The following is a 27,089-nucleotide window of genomic DNA, read 5'->3' as shown; positions in this document are numbered from 1 at the left end:
GTTGTGATTGGCTACAAGCAGACAGGGGTGGAGCAGCTTATCTTATTATGATCAGGGAAGGGTAGGTGTAATTTGGGGGTAACAAGGCCTCTTTGGAGGTGGATCAGAAGAGTGGGGGCCTGTGTGGAGCTCTGTGGCCAGGGTCTGGTGGCTGCGCCCCCATCACAGATCTGTGGTGTCCAGGCCAAGGTTAGTGAAGGCCAGCTCCTCCTTCTGCTCTGAGCCCACCTTCCTCCCGGACAGCTCATTCTTCCTGGGCTCTGGATGTGGCCCCATGGGACCATGCGGGGGTTCCTTCTGTGGAAAGAGGGAGGGGAGGGGTCAGGCCAGGGCAAAGATGGAGTGATCTCCCCAGTCCTTAGGAGAACGAATGGGCCTTCAAGCTCATAACCAGATGGTTCCTTGGCTGGGGTCTCAGTTTCCTGACTCTGTCCCAGAGGCGGCATGACTACTGGTGGTGCAGATGGGTTCAGGTGATGGGGCAGGCCTCAGGGATCTACTCCAGCCTTTGTCTTGCCCATGAACATGGTGGCATTTTGGTCTTCTGCCAGGTCCTGAATAATGTCAAGCCCTGTATCCTGTGCCAGAACCAGTCCAGCCACAGTCCTTGCCACCTGTACCTCATGGCATGCATGGTGGGTGCTGGGCACAGCCATCCATGACCTGAGGTACTCACAGGACCTCCTGAGGGAGGGATAACGTCCCCCAGTTTACAGATGAGGAAACTGAGGCTTGGAAGGCTCTCTGGCCCAGAAGGGGCAGAACAAGGTTTGGACAGCTGGTCTTCCTGACTCTAAAGCCTGTCCACAACTCCACGCTGCCCCTGATTGAATTTGGCAGGTCCTTCTGCCATCCCAGAGGGATACATCACACCCAGGTCCTGCCTGCCGGCCATCACGGCATACACTAACTCGTCTCCTGCCCTCCCTCTTCCCCCTCACCATGTGACATGTCACACTCACACCTTCACAAGAATCCCTCCTGTGGACCAGCCAGGCCCCCAGGCTCAGTTACTCCACCATGAAGACACTCATGGGAGAAAAGCCCCAACCACCACCACCACCTCCACCCTCCCTAGGGCTCACTAAGGGCTTTTTCCAGACTGGGGTTGTTCTGGTCCCTGGTAAGCAGTGGAACATCTGAGGGGGTCCCAGGAGGAGCTAAACAGTCTGCCATGCTCCCCAGAGCCTTCCACACAGACCCCCACTGGGAACAGTTGGCACATTGCAGCCCAGGAAACATGGCCTGGCCTGGGAGATAGGAGACCTGGGTTCTGGGATGCCCTGACCTTGCGAGCTTTCTAATCTTGGGCAGTTCAACACACCTCCCTGGCCTCGGTTGCTTGAAAAACTCAGACTGGATGAGCCCTCAGGTCTTTCAGACCTTCCATACAAACATTTATGGAAGGCTTAGGTGAGTCGGCACCAAGGGGACTGTGGAAAAAGGCCCCACCTGCATTCCGCACTTGGAGACCTCAAGGCCCACCTTCTGCTGCAGGATCTTGGAGACTGAACCCCATCCCCTGCCTTCGCAGGATTGGCTCTTTCCCGGCCTGAAGACTGAAGACGCCTGCGCTCTGACCCTCCTCCCTCTCCAGACTCCCTGGGAGTTCCCTGGCCCTCCCCAACTCACAGGTCCAGCCCCACTGCTGGGGTCTCTGACGCCTCTCCCCTCCCGACTCCACTCTCCTCCACTAGAGTCAACCTTAGCCTCCATTAGGGGCCACCTGCCCAGTCACCAGCTCCAGCCCACAAAACTGTTCCCCTCCACCTAAGTTGGAGTTTTTGCTCCAAACCATCTTGAACCCAGAGATGAGCCATCCATCCAGAGGCCTCCAGCACTGCCTGGCAGCCTGAACCCCCATCTGTCATCTTCATCCTTGGGGGCCCATTTGGAGGCCTTCGAGTGACAGCCAGGTCCTTGGGCAGCATTCTGATATTTTAACACCTGTGAGAGGCTTTGTTTGACCAAATCTTTTCAAGTAAGGGATCCTCAAGGGAAAATAAGTCGTGAAGCATGAGGCTTCCCTGGTGGTCCAGTGATTAAGAATCCACCTGCCAATTCAGGGAAATCAGGTTCGATCTCTGCTCCAGGAAAATCCCATATGTCTCGAGGCAGCTAAGCCCCTGGGCCACAACTACTGAGCCGGCGCTCTGGAACCCGCACACTGCAGCTATGGAGTCTGTGTGCTGCGACTACTGAAGCCCACTTGCCCTAGAGCCTGTGCTCTGCAACAAGAGAAGCCACGACAATGAGAAGCCCACGCACCACAACCAGAGAAAGCCCTCACACAGCAGCAAAGACCCAGCACAGCCCGGATTCTTTACCAACTGAGCTATCAGGGAAGCCGCAGCACAGCCAGTAACAAACAAATACATATTTTTTTTAAAGGTAAAAGTCTTGAAGCATGAAGGGTGGCTATGGATCCCCAGGAGGGCAGGTCTAGGCTGAGGGTAGGACCCAAAGTAGGATGGATAAGGTGAATGGTGGGAGGATACCATCCCTACACACACACACACACACACACACACACAGCCATAGACTATCAAATGTCAGTGGGCCTTAGAGCTTCTACTCCAGTGGTGGTTTACAAAGTGGGAAGGAGAGGATAGTTGCTCCTGGTTCTGGCGCCCCATCCCCCACCCAGCCCTCTGATCTACTTTCCCAGTTGCGAGGTTCTCACTCACCTGCACATTAGAATCCCGGGAGCTTTCCTTCCCAGGCCCACCCCAGCTGATCAGAATCCCTGGGCTGTGACCTGATATACTCACATCTAAAGAGCTCCCCATGTCAGCAGCCCAGGCTATGCAAATGCTTGATCTAACCGAACCAACTAGCATCTGAACAAACAACAGCACTGTTGTTCACTCGAGCCCACCTTTGCTCTTCAGTTGGATTATGTTCATCTCCGGATCTCCTCTTCCCACCCCACCAGCTTTTATATAAAGGATATAAAGGGAAGGAACAAGATTTCTGAGCACTTGCTTTGTGCCAGATGGTTTTTATACCCACTCTTATTTCATCCTCACAACAGTTTTGAATAGTTGGTGTTCTGATCCCCATTTATAGATTAGAAAACTGAGAACCAGAGGGAAGAAGTCACCTACCCAGGGTCACAGTGAATGAGTAGAGGAATAAGGATTGGGTCCCATTCCAAAGCCATGGGATTTCCCAAGGCTGAGTGCAGAGACACACCCATGTCAGCAGCAGGTCCCTCGAGCTCTGTCCTGAACCCCACCTCTTCAGAGAAGCACCCTAAGTCAGAAACCCCAGGTACCAACTCATCCCCCATCTTGCCTTGATTTCCTGCGCGCTGTTTTCCAGATCCACAGAATTGTCATCCAGGGAGTTGACGCTGTAGGGGAGACAATGGAGCTCAGATGGTTGGCAGGCCCAATCCAACCTGTCTGTGGCCAACAACTTCCACTACCACCAAGACCATCACCACACCATCACCACACCATCACCACACCATCACTGTCACTTCACCCTTCCCCACACCATGACTATTACCACCAACCAGCCTGGCTGCCAGGGGCACTGCTCACCTGATGTGGTCCAAGTCGCTGGAGGAAGAATGGGACTCAAAGCCCAGGTCCTTGGCGGGGAGGTTCAGCATGGGATTGGCCCTGGAGAGAAAGCCCAGTCCAGTAAACATGGGCTTAACCACCCCATGGGGCCTCTTACCCACCCTTTGGTCCCCACTTACCTCTCAGTGTTGTACATATTAGTCCCAGGGATGGCAGAGCCTGGGGGCATCACCCCCACCGCTGTCTTCCGGGCCTCCTTGGCAGCTTTCATAGCCCGAAGCTTCCGCTGGTAGCTATGGGGAACCCAGAATGGGAGGTCATCACTTTCCCTATTCACCTACTGTGTGCCCAGCACAGACCCTGAGAGTGTGATTTCACAGCAACCTGGCTGGTGTAAGGTTAGCTCCATCTTACAGAGCTTAAGAATCACAGAAGGAAAATCATTGCTGAAGACCACACAGCTGATCAGTGGCAAAGCCTAGAACCACACCCAGATATGGCTACTCCCCCATATGCATTAGAAAGGGGGAAAGAAGCAGCATTTATTAAACGCATAGCATGTGCCAGTGCCCCTGTCCCCGAGTCAGGCCACTGCCAACCCACTGTCACCCTCAGGCATTGGCAGCAGCAATCTTAGGAGGGGTATGTTGGCATAAGTCCTTTTGCAGTTTGCTGCCTTAGAGCCTGCCTTAGAGCCTGTAGACTCCAGGACTGGGCCGCCTCAGGCCAAACAACTAACAGGAAGGGAGCACCCCACCCATCAGCAGAAAATTGGATTAAGGATTTACTGAGCATGGCCCTGCCCAACAGAGGAGACCCAATTTTTCCCACAGCCAGTCCCTCCCATCAGGAAGTTTGCACAACAAGCCTCTTACCTTCTTCCATCAGAGGGCAGACAGAAGAAGCAAGAACTACAGTCCCACAGCCTCACAGAAAGCTAACCAAAGTGATCACATGGATCACAGCCTTGTGTAACTCAGTGAAACTATGAGCCATGCTGTGCAGAGCCACCCCATGCGGACGGGTCACGGTGGAAAGTTCTGACAAAACATGGCTCACTGGAGAAGGGAATGGCAAACCACTCCAGTATTCTCGCCTTGAGAACTCCATGAACAGTATGAAAAGACAAAATATGAATAACACTGGAAGATGAGCCCCACCAGATTGGTAGGTGTCCAGAAAGCTACCTGGGAAGAGCGGAGAAATAGCTCCAGAAAGAATGAAGACGCTGGGCCAAAGCACAACTGGCACTCAGCTGTGGATGTGTCTGGTGGTGGAAGTAAAGTCCAATGCTGTAAAGAACAATATTGCATAGGAACCTGGAATGTTAGGTCCATGACCATGGATGTGGTCAAGAAGGAGATGGCAAGAGTGAACATCTGATTTTAGGAATCAGTGATTTTAGGAATCAGTGAACTAAAATGGATAGGAATGGGCATATTTAAGGGCAAGAATCCCTTAGAAGAAATGTAATAGTCCTCATAGTCAAAAATGCAGTACTTGCATGAAATCTAAAAAAAAAAAAAAAAAGAATGATCTTGGTTTGTTTCCAAAGCAAACTATTCAACATCACAGTAATCCAAGTCTATACCACAACCACTAATGCCACAGAAGCTGAAGTTGATCAGTTCTATAAGGACCTACAAGACCTTCTAGAACTAACTAAAAAGGGTGTCCTTTTCATCATAGGGGACTGGATTGCAAAGGTATGAAGTCAAGAGATACCTGGAGAAACAAGCAAGTTTGGCCTTGGAATACAAAATGAATCAGGGCAAAGGCTAACAGAGTTTTGCCAAGAGAACACACTGGTCATAGCAAACACCCTTTTCCAACAACCCAAGAGTCATCCAAGAGATGACTCTACACGTGGACATCACCAGATGGTCAATACCAGAATCAGATTGATTATGTTTTTTCAGCCAAAGATGGAGAAGCTCTCTACAGTCAGCAAAAACAAGACCTGGAGCTGTGGCTCAGATCATAGGCTCCTTATTGCAAAATTCAGGCTTAAATTGAAGAAAGTAGGGAAAACCATTAGACCATTCAGGCATGACCTAAGTCAAATCACTTACGATGATACAGTGGAGGTGATGAGTAGATTCAAGGGATTAGATCTGGTAGACAGAGTGCCTGAAGAACTATGGATGGAGGTTTGTAACACTGTATAGGAGGCAGTGACCAAAACCATCCCCAAGAAAAAGAAATGCAAGAAGGCAAAGTTGTTGACTGAGGAGGCCTAACAAATAGCTGAGAAAAGAAGAGAAGCTAAAGGCAAAGGAGAAAAGGAAGGATATACCCATCTGAATGCAGAGTTCCAGAGAATAGCAAGGAGAGATGAGAAAGTCTTCCTAAGTGAACAACACAAAGAAATAGAGGAAAAAAGTAGAATGGGAAAGATTAGAGATCTCTTCAAGAAAATCAGAGATACCAAGGGAACATTTCATGCAAAGATGGGCAAAATAAAGGATAGAAATGTCAAGGGCCTAAAAGAAACAGAAGAGTTTAAGAAGAGGTGGCAAGAATACACAGAACTCTACAAAATGGTCTCAGTGACCTGGATAAGCATGATGATGAGACCACTCACCTAGAGCCAGACATCCTGGAGTGTGATGTCAAGTGGGCCTTAGGAAGCATTACTATGAATAAAGCTAGTGGAGGTGATGGAATTCCAGCTGAGGTATTTCAAATCCTAAAAGATGATGCTGTTCAAGTACCGCACTCAATATGTTAGCAAATTTGGAAAACTCAGCCACAAGTGGCCACAATACTGGAAAAGGTCAGTTTTCATTCCAATCCCAAAGCAAGGCAATGGCAAAGAATGTTCAAACTACCGTACAATTGTGCTCATTTCACGCGCTAGCAAGGTAATGCTCAAAATCCTTCAAACTGGGCTTCAAAAGCATATAAACCAAGAACTTCCAAATGTACAACCTGGTTTTAGAAAAGGCAGAGGAACCAGATACCAAATTGCCAACATCCATTGGATCATAGAGAAAGCAAGGAAATTCCAGAAAAACATCTATTTCTCCCCATTAACTAGGCTAAAGCCTTTGACTATGGATCACAAAAAACTGTAGAAAATTCTTAAAGAGATGGGAATACCAGACCAGCTTACCTGCCTCCTGAGAAACCTATATGCAGGTCAAGAAACAACAGTTAGAACAACGGACTGGTTCAAAATTGGGAAAGGAGTACACAAAGGCTGTATATTGTCACCCTGCTTATTTAAATTATGCAAAGTACATCACGTGAAACGCCAGGCTGGATGACTCACAAGCTGGATTCAAGATTGTTGGGAGAAATATCAACAACTTCAGATATGCCCAATGGCAGAAAGCAAAGAGGAACTAAAGAGCCTCTTGATGAAGGTAAAAAGAGGAGAGTGAAAGAAAGATGGCTTAAAACTCAGTGTTCAAAGAATGAAGATCATGGCATCCAGTCCCATCACTTCATGGCAAATAGATGGGGAAAAAGTGGAAATAGTGACAGACTTTATTTTCTTGGGTTCCCAAATCACTGTGGACAGTGACTACAGCCATGAAATTAAAAGACGCTTGCTCCTTGGAAGAAAAGCTATGACCAATCTAGACAGCATATTAAAAAGCAGAGACATCACTTTGCCGACAAAAGTCTTGTAGTCAAAGCTATGGTTTTTCCAGTAGTCATGTATGGATGTGAGAGTTGGACCATAAAGAAGGCTGAGCACCAAAGAATTGATGCTTTTGAACTGTGATTCTGGGGAAGACTCTTGAGAGTCTTAGAATGCAAGGTCAAATCAGTCAATCCTAAAGAAAATCAACCCTGAATACTCATTGAAAGGACTGATGTTGGAGCTCCAATACTTTGGCCACCTGCTGCAAAGAGCTGACTCATTGGAAAAGACCCTGATGCTGGGAAAAATTGAAGGCAGGAGGAGGAGGCAACAGAGGATGAGATGGTTGGATGGCATCACCGACTCAATGGACATGAGTTTGAACAAACTCTGGGAGATAGTGAAGGACAAGAAAGCCTGGGGTGCCACAGTCCATGGGGTTGCAGACAGCCAGACAAGACTGAGTGACTGAACAACAACAACATATGCCAGATATCTGCTGGTACGAGATGCACATGGATCCCTGAAATGATTTGGGGAATCTAGCATCAAGCCTATTTTGCATATGAGGAAACTGAGGCTTGGGAAGGGGAGATGACCTACCCAAGAGATCCTAAGGAGTCACTGGGGATTTAATACAGATGTTCCTGACACCTAAGCTCCAGGTCTTTCTACCCCTAGATATCTTGGGTGGTAAGAGAGGGGAGGTTTGAGACACAGAGGATGATAGGAGCAGCACCTCTTCTGGGTACACATGATGATTGTGCTAAAGATCACAATGGCCAGCAGCAAAGCCACTCCCAGTCCTATGGTGACGTTGCGGAGTGTGTCCTGTGACTCTGACTCTTGGTTGTCCTGGGAGCCCTGGAGAAGAAGCAGTGTGATGGGAGGAGGCTGTGGGGTCAGTCTCCCGCCTCCCTGCTCTCCTATTACCTCTGTCCCACCAACACTCACCAGTACTACCAGCCCCAGCTGCAGCAGCTGCGTCAGGGAGTCCTGGTCATTCCGGATCATCCTGGCCACAAAGCCCCGCTCAGGCCCGAGGGACATTGGCATCCCCCAGGCTTCTTGCTTACCCTCCTGCCCACCCCAAGGGCAGCCCTACTCACATATTCAGCTGGTCAAGGGTCAAGGCTGACCCATTTGAGAAGACAAAATAGGCATCAAGATAGGAACGTCCTCGGGCCCTGGAATGGGGCAGAGGTGAAGCCCGCAGCCCAGGACCACCAGGCCACACCCCTACTGCTGATCCTGTCTTCCTCGCCCCATCCACCGAGTGGGCACTCACCGAACCTGGGAGTCTATGTCCTGAATGTTCACAATGTAGACAGTAGTCCTGGTTGCCTGAGCAAGAGCCCTGCAAAGAGGGCAGATGTCACAGAGGGTTGGGGTAGGGGCCTTAGCCCAGGCCTGTGGCCAGGGCTCTGCAGTGAAATTAGGGATTGTGTGAAGGTCACCTCCCCTGGACAGCTCCACTGGCTAAGCAAGTAGCACTCTTGTGCAAATTAGACAAGGAAGCCCCTTCCTCTGGGACCGGGTTTATAGCTTAGCAAGCAGAGTGCCCTTGTGCAGTGCACTGCCTTTGCAACTATATGTGGCAGCCCTATTTAGGCCTGTCTCTGCCCAGCCAATGATAGGCTTCTGGGCACATGCAGAAGGGAAGTGCCAGTACAGGTATAGGGTCAAAGACAAGGACCAGATCAAATGTGGGTCACGGACAGGGTTGAGAGATATTCCATTCAGATTTCTATCAGGGACTAGGCTCCCAAGCCCTGTTCTTCCCCACAAGCCACCCGCCCCCTGGCTCCTGAGACCTACTCCTTAATCTTTTCCGAGTTGGCGCCCACCTCCTCCTTGTTCAGTGAGAACTGCAGCCTCACGCGGTAACTCTGGTCCACGGTAAAGAGCTATGGGAGGGGGACATGGGGAAGATGAGACGCAAGGGACCCTGGAGTGGCAGAGGGCACTGGGAACTGAGACAGAACCTAACACTCACGTTTAGGGTGATTCTGGCTTCCTGGGCAGGACCCTCAGAAGGGCTGTCTTGGGCCTTGACCGTCACTTGGTAGGTGCCTTGGAGAGTGGAATCAAGGCTGGTCACCAGGCTACGGAAGGTAGGAGGGCACCACTCAGTTCTGAAACCCAGGCTGTAGTCCTCTCAGAACCCCCTTGGACCCCTCCTAGGATGGGGAACTCACTGCCCTGAGGCCCCGCTTGGCTCCCCCACCCCTGTCCAGGGGCTGCCCGCAGTTACTCAATGTTGCCAGTGAACACGCTGGCCTCCGAGGAAGTGGAGACCCGGAAGAAGCCCTGAAAAGGGATCACGGCCCCATCCTTAGCAATGAAATCCACTTGAAAGATGGAGAACAGGATGGCTGCGTTGTTCCCTGAGTCGTCATCTCTGGCCTGGGAGCAAGACAGAGTGAACAAATTGTGGGGGCTGGGCCAGGCCAGGCACGCCTCCAGCCCCAGCAGGAATCTGAAGCTAGGGTAGCCTGGGAGCCTGGCCCTGCCATGACCTCTTTTGGCCTTCCCCAGGCCACTGACCAAGTGCTTTAAACAAACAGTGTTTGAATATGTCCCTGCTTCAACTCAACAGGTCACTGCCCAAGTCTCTCCCAGGTAGAAGGTCACCCTGGGAAGGTTCCCCCTCTCACTGCCACACACGCACAAGCCTAGGGACACTCAGTTGTCCTGAGCACCTACTGTGTACCAAGCACCTTCCCCCAGACCCCTCCTTTCAGCACTCGCTAACAGGAGTATGAATTCCCCCAGCGGACCATGAAATGAGGCATTTTTATTCACTCTAGTGCCTTTCGGAGAAGAATACGACCAACACACAGAGCCGTGAGGCCACTGATGTCACTGTTCAGGATGAGGCTAAAGCTGGTGTTGACGTTTCAAAAGGGAGTTGATTTAAAGAAAATTGTTCAAAGCCAGGGCCACACTCCTGACGTTGGAATGAACGTCTTCAGCCAGGGCTGAAGATTGGAAAACTGACCCTTTGAGCCTAGAAAGAACCTAGAGAGGAAGAATTGCATGAGTGCTAAGTGGCTTCAGTCGTGTCCAACTCTGCGACTCCATGGACCGTAGCCCACCAGGCTCCTCTGTCCATGGGATTCTCCAGGCAAGAGTACTGGAGTGGGTTGCCATGCCTGCCTCCAGGGGATCTTCCCAACCCAGGGATCAAACCCACATCTTTATGTCTCCTGCATTGGCAGGCGGGTTCTTTACCACTAGCGCCACCTGGGAAGGCCCAGAAAGGGAGAATTACTATTCCCCTTTTATGGGAGGACACTGGGGTTCTGACAGAGACCTGTCTTCCCCAGGGCACATTCGGCTGTAAGTGGGGAGGGCCAGACCCATCCATCTCCACACCCATGCCCTTTCCATAACTCAAGGAGGGCCACCCACATATAAAACGCCTGAACCCTAAGGAGTCACTGCCAAGAGCTGACAGCTTCTTGTCTGGAAGGGAAAGTGAGTTCTTAAAAGGCACAACAGCTCCCCAGCTCAGTTAAAAGGCCTGGCCAGACCCAGGCCCCAGGGCTGTGGGGGAGGCCTCAGCCCCACCCACTGCGGGGACAGCTACCACCCTCTAATATAAACACATCCACTGCTATAAAAATTGAAAGCATTTTTGCAGCTTGCTCTGGAAATTATTTAATACGAGGAACTTGTTTAATTTACAGTTATTGTGATTTCTCTGTAATAGTCCAGAATTCTGAAGAAAAGCACTGCAAGTGGTTTTTAGGGTCATGAATTGTTTATGAATACCACACTTAACAATTAATGGAGTTTAATGATATCAATTAAGCAGGTGCTTCATTTCCATCCCAGAGAGTTAATACATTTTCTTTCTAGTGTCTAAACACTTGGAGGATGGCTGAAAGACCCACAGGCCTAGGCCCTGTGTCTCCTGGGGCTGATGTGACTGACAACGGCTGGAGCCAGGGACTTACCCGGACGGACGCCACCTGCTGGTTGGGCATGACGAGTTCTGGGATGATCACTGCAAGTGTAGACAGGAAGAGGTCAGTGGCATCAGGGCCAGTGCCCCCTGGGCCAACTGCTGACCATAATAAGCCCAGCTCGGGGCGCATCCCTCCAAACCTGCCCTTAAGCTCTCTACTGCCAGACCCCCATTACAGCTACCCCTGAGCCGCTAGTTAGCAGGTCCTCCACCCCCCATTGTGCAGATGGGGAAACTGAGGCCAGAGAAGGAGGGCCGGGCCCAGGGTCAGATGTGAGTTGGGACAGAGATAGAGTGAAAACTCGGGTCTCTCCTCCTGTTGAATCCCTGAGAGAGAGAGACAGGGCTGGAGGCCTTCCTCCCTTTCCAGAGGCACACCTGGGGTCTGAGCAGCATCTGTGGGAGTTGCCCAAAGGTAGTTCTGGCAGAGTACAGTGTGGGTGGGGAGGGAGGGGCTTGCAGCTTACCAAAAGTCTTATCCTCAGGCAGAAAATAAGGCGCGTTGTCATTCACATCCTCGATGGTGATGGGGAGGCTTCCTAGAGGGAAAAGATTGGCTGGCTTTGGTCTCTAAGCAAGACTTGACCCACAAAGCCTGGTCCTCAGGCTTGTTCCCAGCAGCCTCCCTCCCATGCATCACCCACGGTCAGACCCCTCCCCTACTAACTCAGTCTCCTCTGGCCTGTGTAGGAGGGAGCATTCTCCCCAGACCTCAGAGAGGATAAGCAACTTGTCCAAAGTCACACAGTGAGACCACTGGGCCAGGACTGAGCCCAGCCCAGGTATGTCCCACCTGGCCACAACATTATTCTGGCCCTGGTTAGCTGTGTAAGCTACATTATTGAACTGCCCGTTCTGTACCTCAGTTTCCTCATCTATAAAATTGGCTAGGGATCACCTACCACATGGATTGTGTGGGAGTAAAATGGTGAAATGCTTGCAAGGTGCCTAGCATAGGCTGGGCTGTAGTAAGGATTCAATATATGCTGGCTGTTGATGTGACTGTTATTGCTACTTGGTGTCAGACGTGGGATCTGAGCACACATGTGGCTCTGAAGTCTCTTTACACTGCCTCTCAGCATCACAGCATTAAGTGCTAAAGTCCCTTGGACAACACGGAGATCAAACCAGTCGATCTTAAAGGAAATCAACCCTGAATACTCGTTGGAAGGACTGATGCTGAAGCTGAAGCTCCAGTATTTTGTTCATCTGATGTGAACAGCCAACTCATTAGAAAAGACCCTGATGCTGGGAAAGATTGAAGGCAGGAGGAGAAGAGGGAGTCAGAGGATGAGATGGCTGGATGGCATTACCAACGCAATGGACATGAACTTGGGCAAATTTGGGGGAGATGGTTAGGGAGAGGGAGGCCTGGCATGCTGCAGTCCATGGGGTCGCAAAGAGTCAGACACGACTGGGCAACTGGACAACAACAGCATGCCAAGCACTGCACTCAATGCCTTCCATACATATTCTCATGTACTCTTCATAGGCAACCTACTACCCAACTCCACTTGACCGATGGGGCAACTAAAGTTCTGGGCAGTGTCGTGACTTTCCCAGGGGCACAGCTGGCCGGGGCTGGAGCCAGGATTTGAACCCCGACCTTACAAATTCCAGTCCTTCCCCACAGCCCCTGTGTTGCAGCCTGCTGAGCCCTGCAGGCCAGGCTGCCTCACCATTGTCACTGTAGGCCTGGAAGCGGGGGTCTGTTGTGAGGTCATAGGCCCGCACGACCAGCGTGACCAAGTCACAGGCCTCATAGTCGATGGCCTCGCTCTGGTTGATGATCACCGAGCCGTTGGCCAGCACAGAGAACCAGCCGTGGCACAGGCTGCCCACGTCAACTCCAGCCTTGGTGCAGATGACATTCACGAGCTGTACCTCCACCTGGGACATGGTATCCCTGTCCTGGGCCACCACGTTGACCAGAATGCCGTGCTGCGAGCCATTCTCGGCCACCCGGATGCCCTGGAGCGAGGCTGAGTCCAGGGTGGGTGGCACGTCATTCACGTCCTCCACAGTTACAAGGACTTCTGCTGTAGTCTCACGCCCCTGGGCGTCCGCGTTCTCGGCACTCACGATCAGACTGAAGGAGGCCTGTGTCTCGTAGTCCAGGCTCACATCCAAGGGCAACGAGAGGCGGCCCACTGCCTGCCCAGACCCCAGCACTGAGCCTCGGATCATGAAGTTGTTGGCGCCGCTCCCTGACAGGCTGAAGCTGATACGATTGTTGGCTTCCATTTGGTCTGCATCCCAGGCCTCCACCATGCCCACCTGCACTCCTGTGGATGAGGGGCAGAGTGCAGAAGGACCCCCGGCCTGGCGGCCACCGGAGGCATCCTCCATCCTCACCCACCTTGGGGGCCTCAGGCCTGCCCTTGACTTACCCAGGGAGCCCCAGGGAGGACTTACCTGGGTCTCTCTCCCTCACTGAGAAGGAATATCTGGACTGGTTGAAGATGGGCAGATTATCATTGATGTCCTGCAGACAGAGGCAGTTCTGAGCCCAGGGAACTCAGGCCCCCAGATTGGGCCTCCCCAGACATAGCCTGAGAAGCTAATATTTCCCCTGACCTGCGGTCCATTCTCTCTGTCCCTCTCCTCAGACAGCGCTGCCCACTTCAGAAATGATGAAACAGACTTGAGGACAGAGCTAGCCCAGACCCCACCCCCTGGGGCTCCCAGGTCCACGGCAGGCCCTCTGAAGTTGGGTGCGCACTGTGTTTCCCTGCCCACCACTCACAGCTGTCTCAGACCCTGCTCTCCAGAGGATGGTTCTGCATCCCCACCTGTGTCCCTGCCTGGCCCAGCTTGACTCCCCATCTCTTGGATTTACTGTGTTGGTCCCAATACCACCATGATCCCACAAATACCCAAGTTTTTCCTGGTCCCCTCCTTCCTCCTGTCCCTCCTACCCTTGGTTGGCCCCACCACACTCGCTCTGAGCTCAGGTGGGGAGGCGCTGGGGGCATATGCCAGGGCTGGACCTGGTCCTGCCCTCGGATGCCCACTGCATTCTGTTCTCGCCTTCCCTTTCCAGTGGCCTCTCTGGTCACCCACGCAGAGTGCTGCTCCTGTGTCACAGCATCAGGCCAACTCCGCCTGCACCTCCTCCCCTGACGCTGGTATACTGAGTGCTCTTGGCTCTCCGGGTCCTTCCCCAGGGCGGCTCATGGACTTTTGCTTTGGGCTTTTTCTAAATAATGGTAGGACGGACATCTTTGAAAACCAGAGCCCTCTCCTTCTTAACCAGGTGGAATTTCTGATGGAGATTTCCCAGAGATGGCATCACTGCCCCATGCCCATGGCCAGCTGCCTTCTCAAGGTCGTCCTCACAGGAGGAGCTACGAGCACAGCTCCAAGTTCAACCCAGCTCCATCTCTTCCTCGTGTGTGACTCTGACCTCTCTGAGCCTCAGTGTTTTCATCTGCAGATTGGGGTCATCATCCCTACTCACAGGGCTCATGGGTGTGAAAGAACCCTGATGGCTCAAGAAAGCAGTTTTGCTTTTTTTCCTTCTTTATGGCCTATTGCCCCTGACCCCCAAAGACAGCTGGTGAGACCTCACCTGGCTTCTGATATCTTCTGTTTCTGTTTTCCCTGATATCACATTCTGACCCTTGTAGGAAAGTGTCACATCCCAACCCAGTGGGAAACAAGACTGCTGTGTACAGTGGTGCAGGCTGTGCACTGCAAAACCCAAGGGGGCACCAACTACATCGTGGACATAAGGTGCTTGTGGCCGGACAGCAGCCTTAGAACCAGACTGAATTCAAAGCCCCATTCTGTGACCCAGGCAAGCTACTGAACCTCTGTGCGCCTTAGTTTTTTGATCAATATGATGGAGCTAACCCCCGCTCCCTTGCAGGGCCAGGTGTGCACTGAGTGTTTTCTCCAGGCCGGGCATTCTTTGCAACACTTTCCATTTATTAACTCATATTATTTTCATCCCCATTTTACAGATGAGGAAGTTGAGGACACAGGGAGGCTGACTGATTGCCTAAGGTTACACAACCAATGAGCCAGGACTCTAACCCATCAGCTTGGCTCCAGAACTCTTTTACCCACCATATTGCAAGGGCAGAAATGTGATTTGAGCTGGGAGGAGGCAGAACAGGCCGCCTTCTCGGGAGCCTCCCAATACGGGGTTCATCCCAAACCCCGTCCCCAGCTGAGCCGGGCCTTACCTCCACGGTGATGGTGACACTGACTGTGGTCCAGAGGGCAGGTTCGCCAGAGTCAGACACGTTCACGCTCAGCACGATGCGGCCCCCCAGAGCAGGGTCGATGGCCTCTCGGTCCAAGGGCCCCAGGTTTCTGAGAATGCCTTTGTCGGGGTCCACTGAGAAGTTGTGGCTGAAGGGGCTGGGCAGGAGGCTGAAGTGCAGCAGGCTGTTGTTGGTGTCTGGCTGGTCATTGTCGTGAGCCTGGGCAGGTGAGCAGGGTTGGGATGCCCGCCATCAGGTGCTTGCCCACCCATGGGCCTCCCCCTCCTAAAATCAGAGGGCTTCTCCCCAATTCCCAGCTCCTGTCTCCCAGCTAAGAGGACAGGACCAACAAGAGCTTGCAAGACCTTCTGAGGTCTTAAACACTGAGGTCATTCCTTCATCCCACACATGTTTACCTACCACATGCCCAGCCCTGTTCTAGGTACTGGGACTAGAGCTGTGATCAAGACAGTTCCCGTATGGAGCTGATATTCTAGCGAGGTGAGAGGTGTGAGGGCAATATACTAAAGACAGTCAAACGTAAAAATTAACCAACAGAAGTAAATGTAGGGGAATTCCGTGGTGGCCTGGTGGTTACAATTCTGGACTTTGCCTCCTGGAGCCCAGATTCAGTCCCTGGCTGTGGGGGTGGTAGAGGGACTGAGATCCTACAGGCCACGTGGTGCAGCCAAAAAAGTAAGTGTGAAGTCCAACGAGATTCTGATTCATCATGACTACTTCAGTGCTTTATTATTTTTTTTAAGTAGCTGAAATTCTTCACCCAATCTGTGTGTGTGTATTCCTGTCCTGCCAGGCTCCTGAGCACACGCTTGGTGTGCCTTTAGGGTGACTGGGCACAGAGAGCCCAAGAGGCTCTCCCCTGCCATCAGGGCTTTGCGCTCACACACGAATGCCTTCGACACCGTGTCTGCTTGACTCCAGGTCAGGTTGGTCCCTCCGCGGGGCTTCCCCCACCCCTGTGCCGCCTTCCACACAGCACAAGTGACACCCTTGCGTGATGGTCTGCCACCCTCTCTGGAAGCAGGAATTATGGTGAATTCATCTCAGAGGACCCAGGGCTCAGCAAAGGGCCTGCTGCACGTAAGTGCTCAGCAAATGTGGCTTTGAATCCAGAGCTGGGCTAGTCTGACTTGGACCCAATTCTTTCATCTCCTCCCTGCATACTGACACCTTCAGCTCTTTTTGTTTTAGATCTGTCGGGTTCTTGTTTATGAAACGAAAAACTCTGGTTGTTCATCCCTCAGCACTCTGAACTCAGGCCGGCTGATTCGCCAAGCACTTCTCAGGGCTGAAACCGGGCACTGTGGTTCCAGCAGCGTATCTGAGATGCTCCTGCCCCCAAAGAGCTCTCAGACCAGGGTGAGAAGCATTGAGATGCATGGAGAAAGACCCAGGTTTCAGCACTGCCACTCATTGGCTGTACAGCCACAGGAAAGTCACTTAACCTCTTTAAGCCTGTTTTCTCCTTCCGTGAAATGGGGACCACTAGAGCAGCTACTTCACAAGGTTATCAAGAGATCAGGAAACCACAAGCCCCAGAAAGACGGGAGGGCCCCGTGGCCACATGATTGTCATTCTGAAGACTTTGTTTCCTGCTTCTCACAAGACGTCCTTATCGATGATTCGGTGCAGGAGCTTCTCCCCAGCGTTCCTCTGGAGCCAACAGTTGGTTCTTATCTCCTCATCTCTGAGAACCTGGCCACTGGTCTCATTTCCATTTTTGCTCTGGCCATTATGAAGCTCACAACTGAGTTTTCAGCCCTCTCCTAGCAATTGTATGGCTTCGGGTTTAACCCTGCGTTTGTGCTTACACCACCTGGTAGCTCAGATGGTAAAGAATCTCCCTGTGATGCAGGAGGCCTGGGTTCAATCCCTGGGTCAGGAGATCCCATGGAGAAGGGAATGGCAACCCACTCCAATATTCTTTCCTGGACAATTCTATGGATGGAGGAGCCTGGTGGGCTACAGTCCATGGGGTCACATAGAGTTGGACATGATTTGTGTTTATTTTCTCTTTTTCTTCATTTCTTTTATTATACTTTTAAATCTAAGCCACCCAAATCCTTTTTGGAGTGAGGTCGGGACCTGCATTTTAAAGAGCAGTGTGGTTTTTGAGGGCTTGCTCTGTGCTAGGCAGTACTTTATATCCTTTATGACCCTGGGAATAAGGTCTATGATTGACCTTATTTTCCAAAGAAGAAATGGAGGCCCAGAGAGACTGAGTGACTTTCTCAGGGCCACACAGCAGAGCCCAGATTCCAGCACAGGGCCAACATGACCACAGAGCCAGGCTTGGTGCCCTGGGCCTGTTCCCTCCGCCCACCAGTTTCAGGCTGGCTCGCACCTGGATGGTCACGGAGACATTTCCCTCCTCCTCCTGGACAAAGATGTTGTAGGAGCCGCTGACCACGGGACTGTTATCATTGACGTCTAGCACGTGGATCTGTAGCGTGGTCGAGGACGACAGGTTCCCGCCGTCCGTGGCCTGCAGTGTGAGGTAGTACACAGCCTGCTTCTCCCGGTCCAGCAGCTCGCTGTTTCTCACCGTCACCTTCCCCGAGTCTGGATCCACTGCAAAGATGTCCACCCTGCGGCCAGATGGAGCGAAAAAAGATGCAGGATGCCCACTTCAATTTGAATTTCAGATAAACAATGAAAAGTATTTTAGGACGTCCCATGGAATATTTGCAACCTACTTACACAACAACAACAAAAAAAGGAATAATTTATTTATCTGAAATTGAAATGTAACTGGGTACCCTATATTTTATCTGGCTCCTCTAGCCCCACTGTGAGGCAGAGAGGAGGACCTGGGTCCCCCTTACCACCTGCCCCGCTCCCATCAGAGACGTTACCCGTTCCCTGGAAGCAGGCTGTAGGTGACGCGGCCCCCCTCTCCTGTGTCGGGATCGGAGGCCTGCGAGGCAGAGAGACAGGAAATGGGACACTGAGCAGAAGCCATGCCCTCGCTGCTGACCGTGTAATTGATGAGGACAGGGCAGGCTTGCTTCCTGAGCCGAAGGGAGAAACCCCTGACTACTCAGACTGACACGCTCACCCTCGCACACTCACATGTACATGCACGCTTGCTGGGATCCGATGACCCCAGATGATGCAGAGACTCTGGCAGGGCCAGCCCCAGGCCTGCCCATCTCCACGCCTCTCCCAGCCCAGTCCAGCCCTGTCCCGTCACTCACGCGGATGCTGTCGGTGACCACATAGCCGACAGGACTGTGCTCAAAGACGCTGAGGTTGTACATGCTGCTGGGGAACGTGGGCCTGTGGTCATTGGTGTCTCGAAGGTGTATGGTCACCGAGGCGACAGATGCGTTCCCGCTGACAGAGTCAGTGGCTGTGACCTAAGGACAGAGGAAGAGCAGCGGCGTGGGGGTGGGAGCGCCCCGTGGCTGGCTCCCCTGGGCCGCCGAGCACCGCTCACCTGCACCAGCATCACGGACTGCCTCTCGTAGTCCACCAGCGACGGCTCCCTCACCAGCACCTGCACATCCACTGAGCCCGCTGCCCGCTGTGGGGAGACGCTGAAGGCTTCAGCATCCGGGCCCCCCAAGGTCAGCAGGAAGGTGCCGTTGCTGCCCTGTAGAGGTGGGCTGTAAGTAGGGACCCCCGTCCTGCAGTGTACCCTCCTGCGTCTTTCCCCCAATCCCTGGCCACAGACCCTGGGAGGGTGGACTGGTCACTAGTCCCTGTAGATGTGGGCTCATCAGAAGAAGACTTCCCTGAGGCACTGTGGGCCCCAGCCTGGGCTGCAGAGCCTGGACACACACCACTCACTCCCTTTGAGTCTTCTGTACCAGCCACCCTCCACCACGCACTCCAACACCAAACACCATCAGTGCCCAACATTGGCCCATTACCCACACGCCCCTTCTGCTCCATACCCTCTCCACTTAATGCCGACCATAAACTCCACACACCACCCAACCACCACCACCACCCAAAATCATCCCCCACTCAACACTTTGTATCAACTCATTGTCACTACCACTGTACTTATTCAGCATTCAGTACTACCCAAATCATCCACCACTCAATCCCAACTTCTCCCAAGAATGCCTTCCAATTTGACACCCATTTAGAAGCGTCCGTGCTCAACACCTCCCACATCCCCCAATATCCAATACCAGCTCCCCTCAACTTCACCATCTACCCATCACTACCCTCTACACACCACCACCGAAAGTGACATTCCACTCAACATTACCCAGCATCCTGCCTTTCCATTCCCCACCACTGAGCTCCGCCCTGAACACAAGACCTCCCACCAGCTCAGCATCACTCAGAAGTTCCAAATGTCATTCAAACTCTGATTGTCACCTCCACTCATGGTTGGCACTGCTGTCACCCACTGTGACACTGTGTACCATGGTCGGTGCTCTGCTGGTCACTCGCCACCTCCCCTCCCCAGTGATCCCCCATCATCACTTCTGCCCACCCTGCCTATGATCTGGGTGCACCTGCCTTGTCTGGGTCATAGACCACCATGGTGAGGTCCTCAATGGGGATGCGCGTGGAGGCGTGCTCATCCACGTAGCCAGTGAAGTTGACTTGAGTCTCGTTGGGAGTGAATGCGCAGTCTTGGAGGCTGCAGTTGTAAAACTCAGGTACGTGGTCATTGACGTCTGTCACTCTCAGCGTGACCCATATGCTCGCCTTGGCCTCCTGCCCGTGGATGTTGGGGTGCGTCTCGGTAGCCTGAGAGCAGAGTTGAAGCCGGAAGGCAGAGGTCAGAGAACCAGCATTCTGAGAGAGCTGAGATCAAAGGTCAAAGTGGGGGTGCAGAGAGTGGGGGTGCAGAGAGCGGGGGTGCAAAGAGGGCAGTGGCCCCCTCACTCACCGTGACCTGCACTTGCACTTCCTCATCCTCCTCTAGCAGTTGCTCTCTGTCCAGGGGACTGTTGACTGTGATCACCCCATCTTGCTTGCCAATATCAAACCAGCCAGGCCTTGTGGAATCTGGGAAGAAGCAGCAGGAGCAGCTCCTTCCGGTGGCTCTGACGGAACTCCCCACCCCTTCCCTTGCCCCAGCCCCAGCCTGGGGACATCCCGTTCTCACTGGAGATGCTGTAGATCACAGGGTCATTGATGCCTCTGTCACCATCCATGGCCTCCACCTTCAGCACCGAGGTTCCCTGCAGGGAGGCACGGTCAGTAGCCAGACCCTTTCCCTACCACTCAGCTCCCCCCAGGCCCTCCCCCAGGTGCCCAGCATACCTGGGGTGTATCCTCAGCCACGGAGGCTGAGTAAAACTCCCTAACAAACTGGGGGTCCAGGTCTGGCTTGTCGATTACAGAGATGGACACGAAGACAGATGAGGAGCACTGGATGACGGTGTGATTGTTGTACAGGCCGCCCGAGTCCTGCCGGGAGACAGGTCTCCATGAATCTGGGCCTCGGGTCCCCATGCCCCCAGCTCCCACCAGCGCCCCTACTCACACAGGCCTTCAGCTCCAGCTGATAGAAGGAACTCTTGCTGTTGTAGTCGAGGCTGCCATTGAGGATGATGGAACCATTGGGTAGGACCCTGAAGAGGTACTCACTGCCTTCCGTGGCAGGAATGACCTGAGGCATAGCACAGTCAGGCCAGGCTGCCCCAGGATGGCTCTGCCCCTAGGACCTGCTCTCAGAGGCCTGGGGTCGAATCCTGGCTTTGCTCTTGACCTCACCAGGTCACATAACCTCTCTGATTCTCAGTTTCTGCCTCTGGGAAATGGGCAAGATACTGCCTCAGCACTCCAGGTGAAAGGGTGGGGAGAAGGGTTCAGTCTGCAGCAGATACCCTTCTTAGGCGACTGGACGGAATGGGGCCAGAGGGGGCCAGAGGGGGCCAGAGGATGGTGTGGGGACCAGGGCTGGGCCATGGCAGAGCTCCTGGGCTGGAAGGTCCCTGCAGGTTGTGTGGGAGATGCTGCCCCCTGGTGGCCACGAGGAGCGGCAGCGCCCACACTCCCACGTGGACCATACACTCTCACCTTTTCTATGGAGTATACCACCGCGCCGGCCGAGCCTGTGTCTTTGTCCGTGGCCTGCACAGATAACACCAGGGAGCCCACCGGCAAGGTCTGTAACAAAAGAAAGTGAAAGTGAAGTCTCTCAGTCGTGTCCGACTCTTTGTGACCCCGTGGACTGAGGCTCCTCCATCCATGGGATTCTCAAGAATACTGGAGTGGGTTGCCATTTCCTTCTCCAGGGGATCTTCCCGACCCAGAAGTTGAACCCAGGCCTCCTGCATTGCAGGCAGATGCTTTAACCTCTGAGCCACCAGGGAAGCCCCTCTAATACAAAAGGTTTCATCAACTCTGAGTTCCAATCCATTTTCTTCATGCCCAAGCACATGCCCCCCTGGAGTTCCAGGGCCCACAGCCCTACCACGGGGATAGTGACAGACCTTCCAGAACCTGAAGCCCAGTGTTCCACAGGTGGCCCCCTTTTCTTCGCCCAGGCTGGGCCTCTTGGGGCATCTGTACATCGGCAGGAAGCAGAGTTCCCACTTCTCCTCTCCCTGATGGAGCCCCCTCGCCACATGAACTAGCTTCTGATTTGCTGAGCCCCTCAGGGCCAGTATAAATGATCATTCCAGAACTCAGGTTTTGCCACTCCCCTGCTTAAACTTCCCTGTGGGTTCTCTGTAGCCTCCAGCCCAGGTTGCAGACAGTACTCTTCAGAGCTGAAAGTTTCTTTCAGATGCCTTTGCCCCAGGACCTGGCCACACACTCACTAATTCCACAAGGTGGCCAGAGAGATCTCTGAAAATCCTGAACCAGACCACATCACTCTCAGGTCAGGTCCACCTCTCTGACCTCACCTGTTTCTCACACTCCATCTTCCATCCACAGCAGCTTTCTAGCTATGCCTACAACACTCCAGGCTGATTCACACCTCACAGCAGTTGCTATTCCCTGCCTGGAAAATCCTTTTCCTGGAGCAGCCCAGGGAGGCTCCTTGACATTTAGTTCTGCTCAGGTGTCACCCACCCAGAGAAGACTTTCCTGACTGGCTCAACCTAAAAGCAACCCCTTATGCTCTTCATTGAGCACAACACCTCTGAAATAATCCTATCTGCTTAGTGTTTTGTTCATTAGTGTCTGTGATCTTCACTACAATGTGAGCTACTGAGGGTGGCAACCAAGTCTATCATCGCCAGATATCTTCAGCACCAAGGACAGTGCCAGACACATAGTAGGCATTCAGTAGAGCCTGTTGAAGGTCTGTCTGGATCTCACCAGCCTCTTGTCTGGCCTGGGGGGTAGGGCACACCTCTCAGGTCTTTGAATCCACGTAGCAATGAAGACTCAGGAGTGTTGTGTTTCCTGCTTGTGGACGACTGGAGAACCTCCTCCCTGCCCATGCAGTTCAAGTCAGGCTGTCATCCTTGCTAAAGGGGAAGGCCTATGATGCAGACTTTGACAACTGGAGCATTCCACACCCCTCAACTGCATGCATGCTAGGTTGCTTCAGTCATGTCTGACTCTTTGTGACCCCATGGACTATAGCCCAACAGGCTCCTCTGTCCACAGGATTTTCCAGGCCAGAATACTAGAGTGGGTTGCCATTTCCTTCTCCAGGCGATCTTCCCGACCCAGAGATCAAACCTGTGTCTCTTACATCTCCTGCATTGCAGGTGGATTCTTTACCACTAGAGCCAGCTGGGAAGCCCAGTGAACAATGGTGGCACATGCACGTGACCCAAAATGGGTCAATGAGAATCAGCCCTGGGGTGTTGGTTGGGACCACTGAGAAAGAGACAATCTGTGTTGCAATTCAAAGCCAGTGGGATGTGAGCCTGGAGCTGCTGGGGCACTTTCATCATCACGGGAGAGAACTTCTCCCCCAAGCCCAGGATGAAGGCAGCAAGAGTCACAGAGGTGCAAGGCGGAGAGAAGTCTCTTCTTGATGGCTGGCTTGAGTGCCTAGATCCAGCCATGTTTGAAGCCAGATAGACCATTCAAATGTCCAAACACATGAGAAAATCAATTTCTTCCTCTCCACCTGGGATGATCATAACTTAAAGAACTCCAATCCAGTGTGATGGATTGAAAAATGTTGCTGTAACCATTGTACATGGGGTTACATGCAACCCCCTGAATTTGGTTCCTGTGGCTGCCCTTTCTAGGAGGCACTCTTCCCAATCCTGGATGACCTGCTGACTGTCTCTGGTCCTTCCCACTCTGAGCAGATTTATAGGATGCCTGCATTCTATACACCCACCCTGGTAAGACAGATGTTACCTCGCTGACGTTGGCGGAGAAGCTTATGCTCTGGAAAACAGGCGCATTGTCATTTCTGTCCTCTACGATCACCTGCATTTCCCTCTGCACCTGCAAGTCAGAAGCCCAGGTGAGCCAGAAAACGTGGGAGTTTGGGAAAACAAATTCAGAAGTGCCTGGACAGGAATGCAAGTTGGCATAGCGTCTCAGGAGAACAATCAGGCAGTGTCTGGGATGACTCTCTATTTGATACCATTTCAAATGCCGGAAAAGTTGCAAGTACAGAGCAAAGAACTCCTGATACTCTTCATGCAGATTTACCCCTTATTTAGTTTCTCTCTCTCTCTTTCCACATGTTTGCTGAACCACTGGAGAGTACTTTAGGTCATTTAAGAAATCTAAAACACAGCAGTCTTATTACAAGAATCTTCCTTTTAGCTTTGTTAGCCACAAAATAAAGCTGTGAACAACCTAAGTGTTGAGGAGACCAGCTAAGCACCATGGTATGTCCCACACTGGGCCATAGACATACAGGAAATGGGAGACTTGTGTGCAGATTCAGAAAGGCTCCAAAGCTGATTGTTGAGTGGACAAGTCAGTGCAAGACCATACAGGCAGTAGGATTCCATTCGGGTTTAAGAAAATACACCAAAAACTACAATCTTTCTTCCATGGATGCATATATGTATGCCAGTGCTTAGCGAGGGATAAGAAACAGTGACGGTGGATACTTTAGTTGGGAGTGGGTTGGGAAGTATTACAGAGAGAAAGTATCTCTCTTATAAAGTATTTATGAATATCCAAGTCATCTTTTAATGCATAGGTTTTAAGGAACAGGTCATAAAGAGAAAACCCCCAACTTTCACAGACACAGACGTAGCTGTATAAGCGTGGTAATGAGAAACATGAACACTGAGACCAGCCCATTAGTCAAAGGAGTTGAAAATGATGATCTCAGAGGAGAGAAGGTAGGGAGTTATTTGGCATCTGTTTTCTTATTAATACACATATTAATATGAATTAATAATGCAATTCATGATAACAGTAGATATACAAATATACAAACAGTATATCTACAAACAGTAGATATGCAAAATAGATACACCATATATATATATAAACATATGCATATAATTAAAGCAAATTAATAGTAAATACTAAAATCTTGGTAATACTGTATGATGAAAAATGGACAAGTATAATGTTGATAAAAATAAACATTCAACTTGTTTTTTGTTAACTGAGGCTCACTCTGCTTGTCTGAGGTCGGGACACCACTAGCCATGGTCCCTCAGGCCCCTGTCCTCTGATCCTGGGACCCTCACCCTTCCCTCCCGCTGCTGACTCACTTGGTTGTTGTAACTGTCGCTCACGGAGATGGTGATGGTGAACCAGTAGAGCGTCTGCAGTGGGCAGAGAGACAGGCACCAAGGTGAGCCCTGCTTGGGTGTCCGCCAGGGCCCTGCCCACCACCCTACCCCTCACAAGGCCTTCCCAAGCTGTTTTCCTTTACCTCATAGTCCAGAGGGCTGGCCAGCTTCACTTCCCCAGTATTTGAGGTGACATTAAAGAAGTAGGCATTGGAGCCACTAATCCCATATTTCAGCTCGTCATTGTCTTGGTCCTGAGCTACCAACCAGAAAGCCTCGGCACCTGCAGAAGGGACAGGGAATGCCCAGGGTCCACGGCCACCTAGTTCAATGCTGGCCTGTCCAAGCTGCCCACGAGGCCCGCAGGTACATTTAACTTCTTTTAAAATTAGGAGGGCCAAGGCATCAGTGGATGTCTATCAATGGATGAATGGATAAAGAAGATGTGGTATATATATGTATGTGTGTGTGTGAATATTTTGTAAATTTTGTACAAAATGGAATATTTTCAGCCATAAAAAAAAGAATGAAATCTTGCCATTTTCAACAACATGGATGGACCTAGAGGGCATTCAGCTAAAAGAAATAGGTCAGAGAAAGACAAATATTATATGATGATCTCACTCACATGCGGGATCTGAAAACAGAAATCCAAGTTCACTGATTCAGAGAGCAGATTGGTGGTTCCCAGACGTGGGGTGAGGAGACTGAACAATGGGTGAAGAGAGTCAAAAGGTACAAATTTTCAGTCATAAAATAAATAAATCCTGGGGATATAATGTACATGTATAAGCATGGTGACTATAATTAATAATACTGTATTCGAAAGTTGCTGAGAGAGTAGGTCTTAAAAGTTCTCACAGCAAGGGAAAAATATTCTGTAATGATGTGTGATAACAGATATTAGCTAGACTTATTGGGGTAATTATTTTGAAATATATACAAATATATCAGTATGTTGTACACCTGAAGCTAATATCATGTTGTATGTCAATTATATCTTGTTCTTTTTAATTATGGAAGAGGCCCACAAAGGCAAAAATGCTAGAATGGTGACATGATGGCGGGGTCAGCCTGCAGCCTGAGTGTCCCAGGGAACCAGCTTGCTCCCTCTTGCCCACGATGGCCCTTCAGGGACAGTCTGGGCCACACACCTGGAGCCTGCTCTTCTTTGATCAGTCTTGCCTCTTCCAGAAACTCCTTGGAAAGCTCGGTCTCTCCCCACCCAGGCCCCCTCCTCCAGGAAGACCATCCGACTAGAAAAATGTTGCTGTCTACATTGTGTTTACTCTGCCATGAGACACACTGTTAATTTAATGCATGCTGGGATGAGGGTGGGGAGTCATTCTGTGTTAAGCAACTCTCTCAAACATAAGATACATCCTGACTCAGAAATGTCAAGGTGTAAACTGACATGGCTCTTATACTCAAGGAAATATGGGAGGTGAGTGGGTGTGTATAAATTTTTCTCTGTACACGTGTCCATGGTCACAGAAAGATGGATCAGGGAGAAAACGCTTTTCTAAAAGTCTGTCTCAAAAAAGTCAAATGTAACAGATAATAAGAGCTATAGAAATAAAAGACATATATTAGGTCTCTGTCACTAAAGTCGAATTTGATATTTAAAATACAATGTATTTTTTAAAGTCTGGAAAAAAAAAAGAGTCTGCCTGACAAAACTAAACTATTAAACAGTGTTAGTGTCAGGAAAACAGGTCTTATGCAGGATGGAGAGTGACTAGAAGGGGAGAGAGGGGTTGAGGTGTAGGTGTTCCTGGCAGTTGAAGTGAAAGTGGCTCAGTCGTGTCCAACTCTTTGCAACCCCACGGACAGTAGCCCGTCAGGTTCCTCTGTCCATGGGGATTCTCCAGGCAAGAATACTGGGGTAGGTTGCCATGCCCTCCTCCAGGGAATCGTCCCAACACAGGGGTTGAACTCGGTCTCCCGCATTGCAGGCAGATTCTTCACCATCTGAGCCACCAGGGATTTACATGTGGTAATTCAGTGTACCTCCCTGTACATTTACATATACTATACTTCAAAATAAAAGGTCTAAACAACATTTTTTTAAAACCTGACTGAAAATGCTTTCTCATCCCTAGAGAACCATGGAATTCATCTCAGAAAGGAAAAAATTGCCCTTTGGTTTAAGAAAGCCCAGAGAGG

General features: G+C 51.3%; 1 protein-coding gene across 1 annotated transcript in view; it reads right to left on the bottom strand.

Moving 5' to 3' along the window:
- Positions 1-28: 28 nt before the first annotated feature.
- CDHR2 (cadherin related family member 2) overlaps positions 29-27,089 on the bottom strand; it is a 29,609-nt gene continuing 2,548 nt past the window's right edge. Inside the window, exons 3-31 of the mRNA XM_070792275.1 lie at positions 25,067-25,270; positions 24,903-24,956; positions 23,575-23,664; positions 21,319-21,408; positions 20,783-20,908; positions 20,560-20,706; positions 20,402-20,477; positions 20,183-20,301; positions 19,807-20,040; positions 18,767-18,922; positions 18,525-18,686; positions 18,183-18,244; positions 17,672-17,915; positions 15,286-15,525; positions 13,511-13,580; positions 12,775-13,380; positions 11,563-11,634; positions 11,085-11,134; positions 9,377-9,528; positions 9,119-9,227; positions 8,941-9,029; positions 8,411-8,479; positions 8,232-8,309; positions 8,077-8,137; positions 7,862-7,986; positions 3,710-3,823; positions 3,549-3,629; positions 3,298-3,355; positions 29-297 (exon numbers count right to left, since the gene is read on the bottom strand). Of these exons, the coding sequence (XP_070648376.1) occupies positions 163-297; positions 3,298-3,355; positions 3,549-3,629; positions 3,710-3,823; positions 7,862-7,986; positions 8,077-8,137; positions 8,232-8,309; positions 8,411-8,479; positions 8,941-9,029; positions 9,119-9,227; positions 9,377-9,528; positions 11,085-11,134; positions 11,563-11,634; positions 12,775-13,380; positions 13,511-13,580; positions 15,286-15,525; positions 17,672-17,915; positions 18,183-18,244; positions 18,525-18,686; positions 18,767-18,922; positions 19,807-20,040; positions 20,183-20,301; positions 20,402-20,477; positions 20,560-20,706; positions 20,783-20,908; positions 21,319-21,408; positions 23,575-23,664; positions 24,903-24,956; positions 25,067-25,270 (3,873 nt within the window). The 3' untranslated portion in view covers positions 29-162. The remainder of the gene's footprint in view (positions 298-3,297; positions 3,356-3,548; positions 3,630-3,709; positions 3,824-7,861; positions 7,987-8,076; positions 8,138-8,231; positions 8,310-8,410; positions 8,480-8,940; positions 9,030-9,118; positions 9,228-9,376; positions 9,529-11,084; positions 11,135-11,562; positions 11,635-12,774; positions 13,381-13,510; positions 13,581-15,285; positions 15,526-17,671; positions 17,916-18,182; positions 18,245-18,524; positions 18,687-18,766; positions 18,923-19,806; positions 20,041-20,182; positions 20,302-20,401; positions 20,478-20,559; positions 20,707-20,782; positions 20,909-21,318; positions 21,409-23,574; positions 23,665-24,902; positions 24,957-25,066; positions 25,271-27,089) is intronic.

The sequence above is a fragment of the Bos indicus genome, chromosome 7, assembly GCF_029378745.1.
Source record: "Bos indicus isolate NIAB-ARS_2022 breed Sahiwal x Tharparkar chromosome 7, NIAB-ARS_B.indTharparkar_mat_pri_1.0, whole genome shotgun sequence".
Lineage (NCBI taxonomy): Eukaryota > Metazoa > Chordata > Mammalia > Artiodactyla > Bovidae > Bos > Bos indicus.
This window is presented reverse-complemented; position numbering and strand designations above follow the sequence as displayed.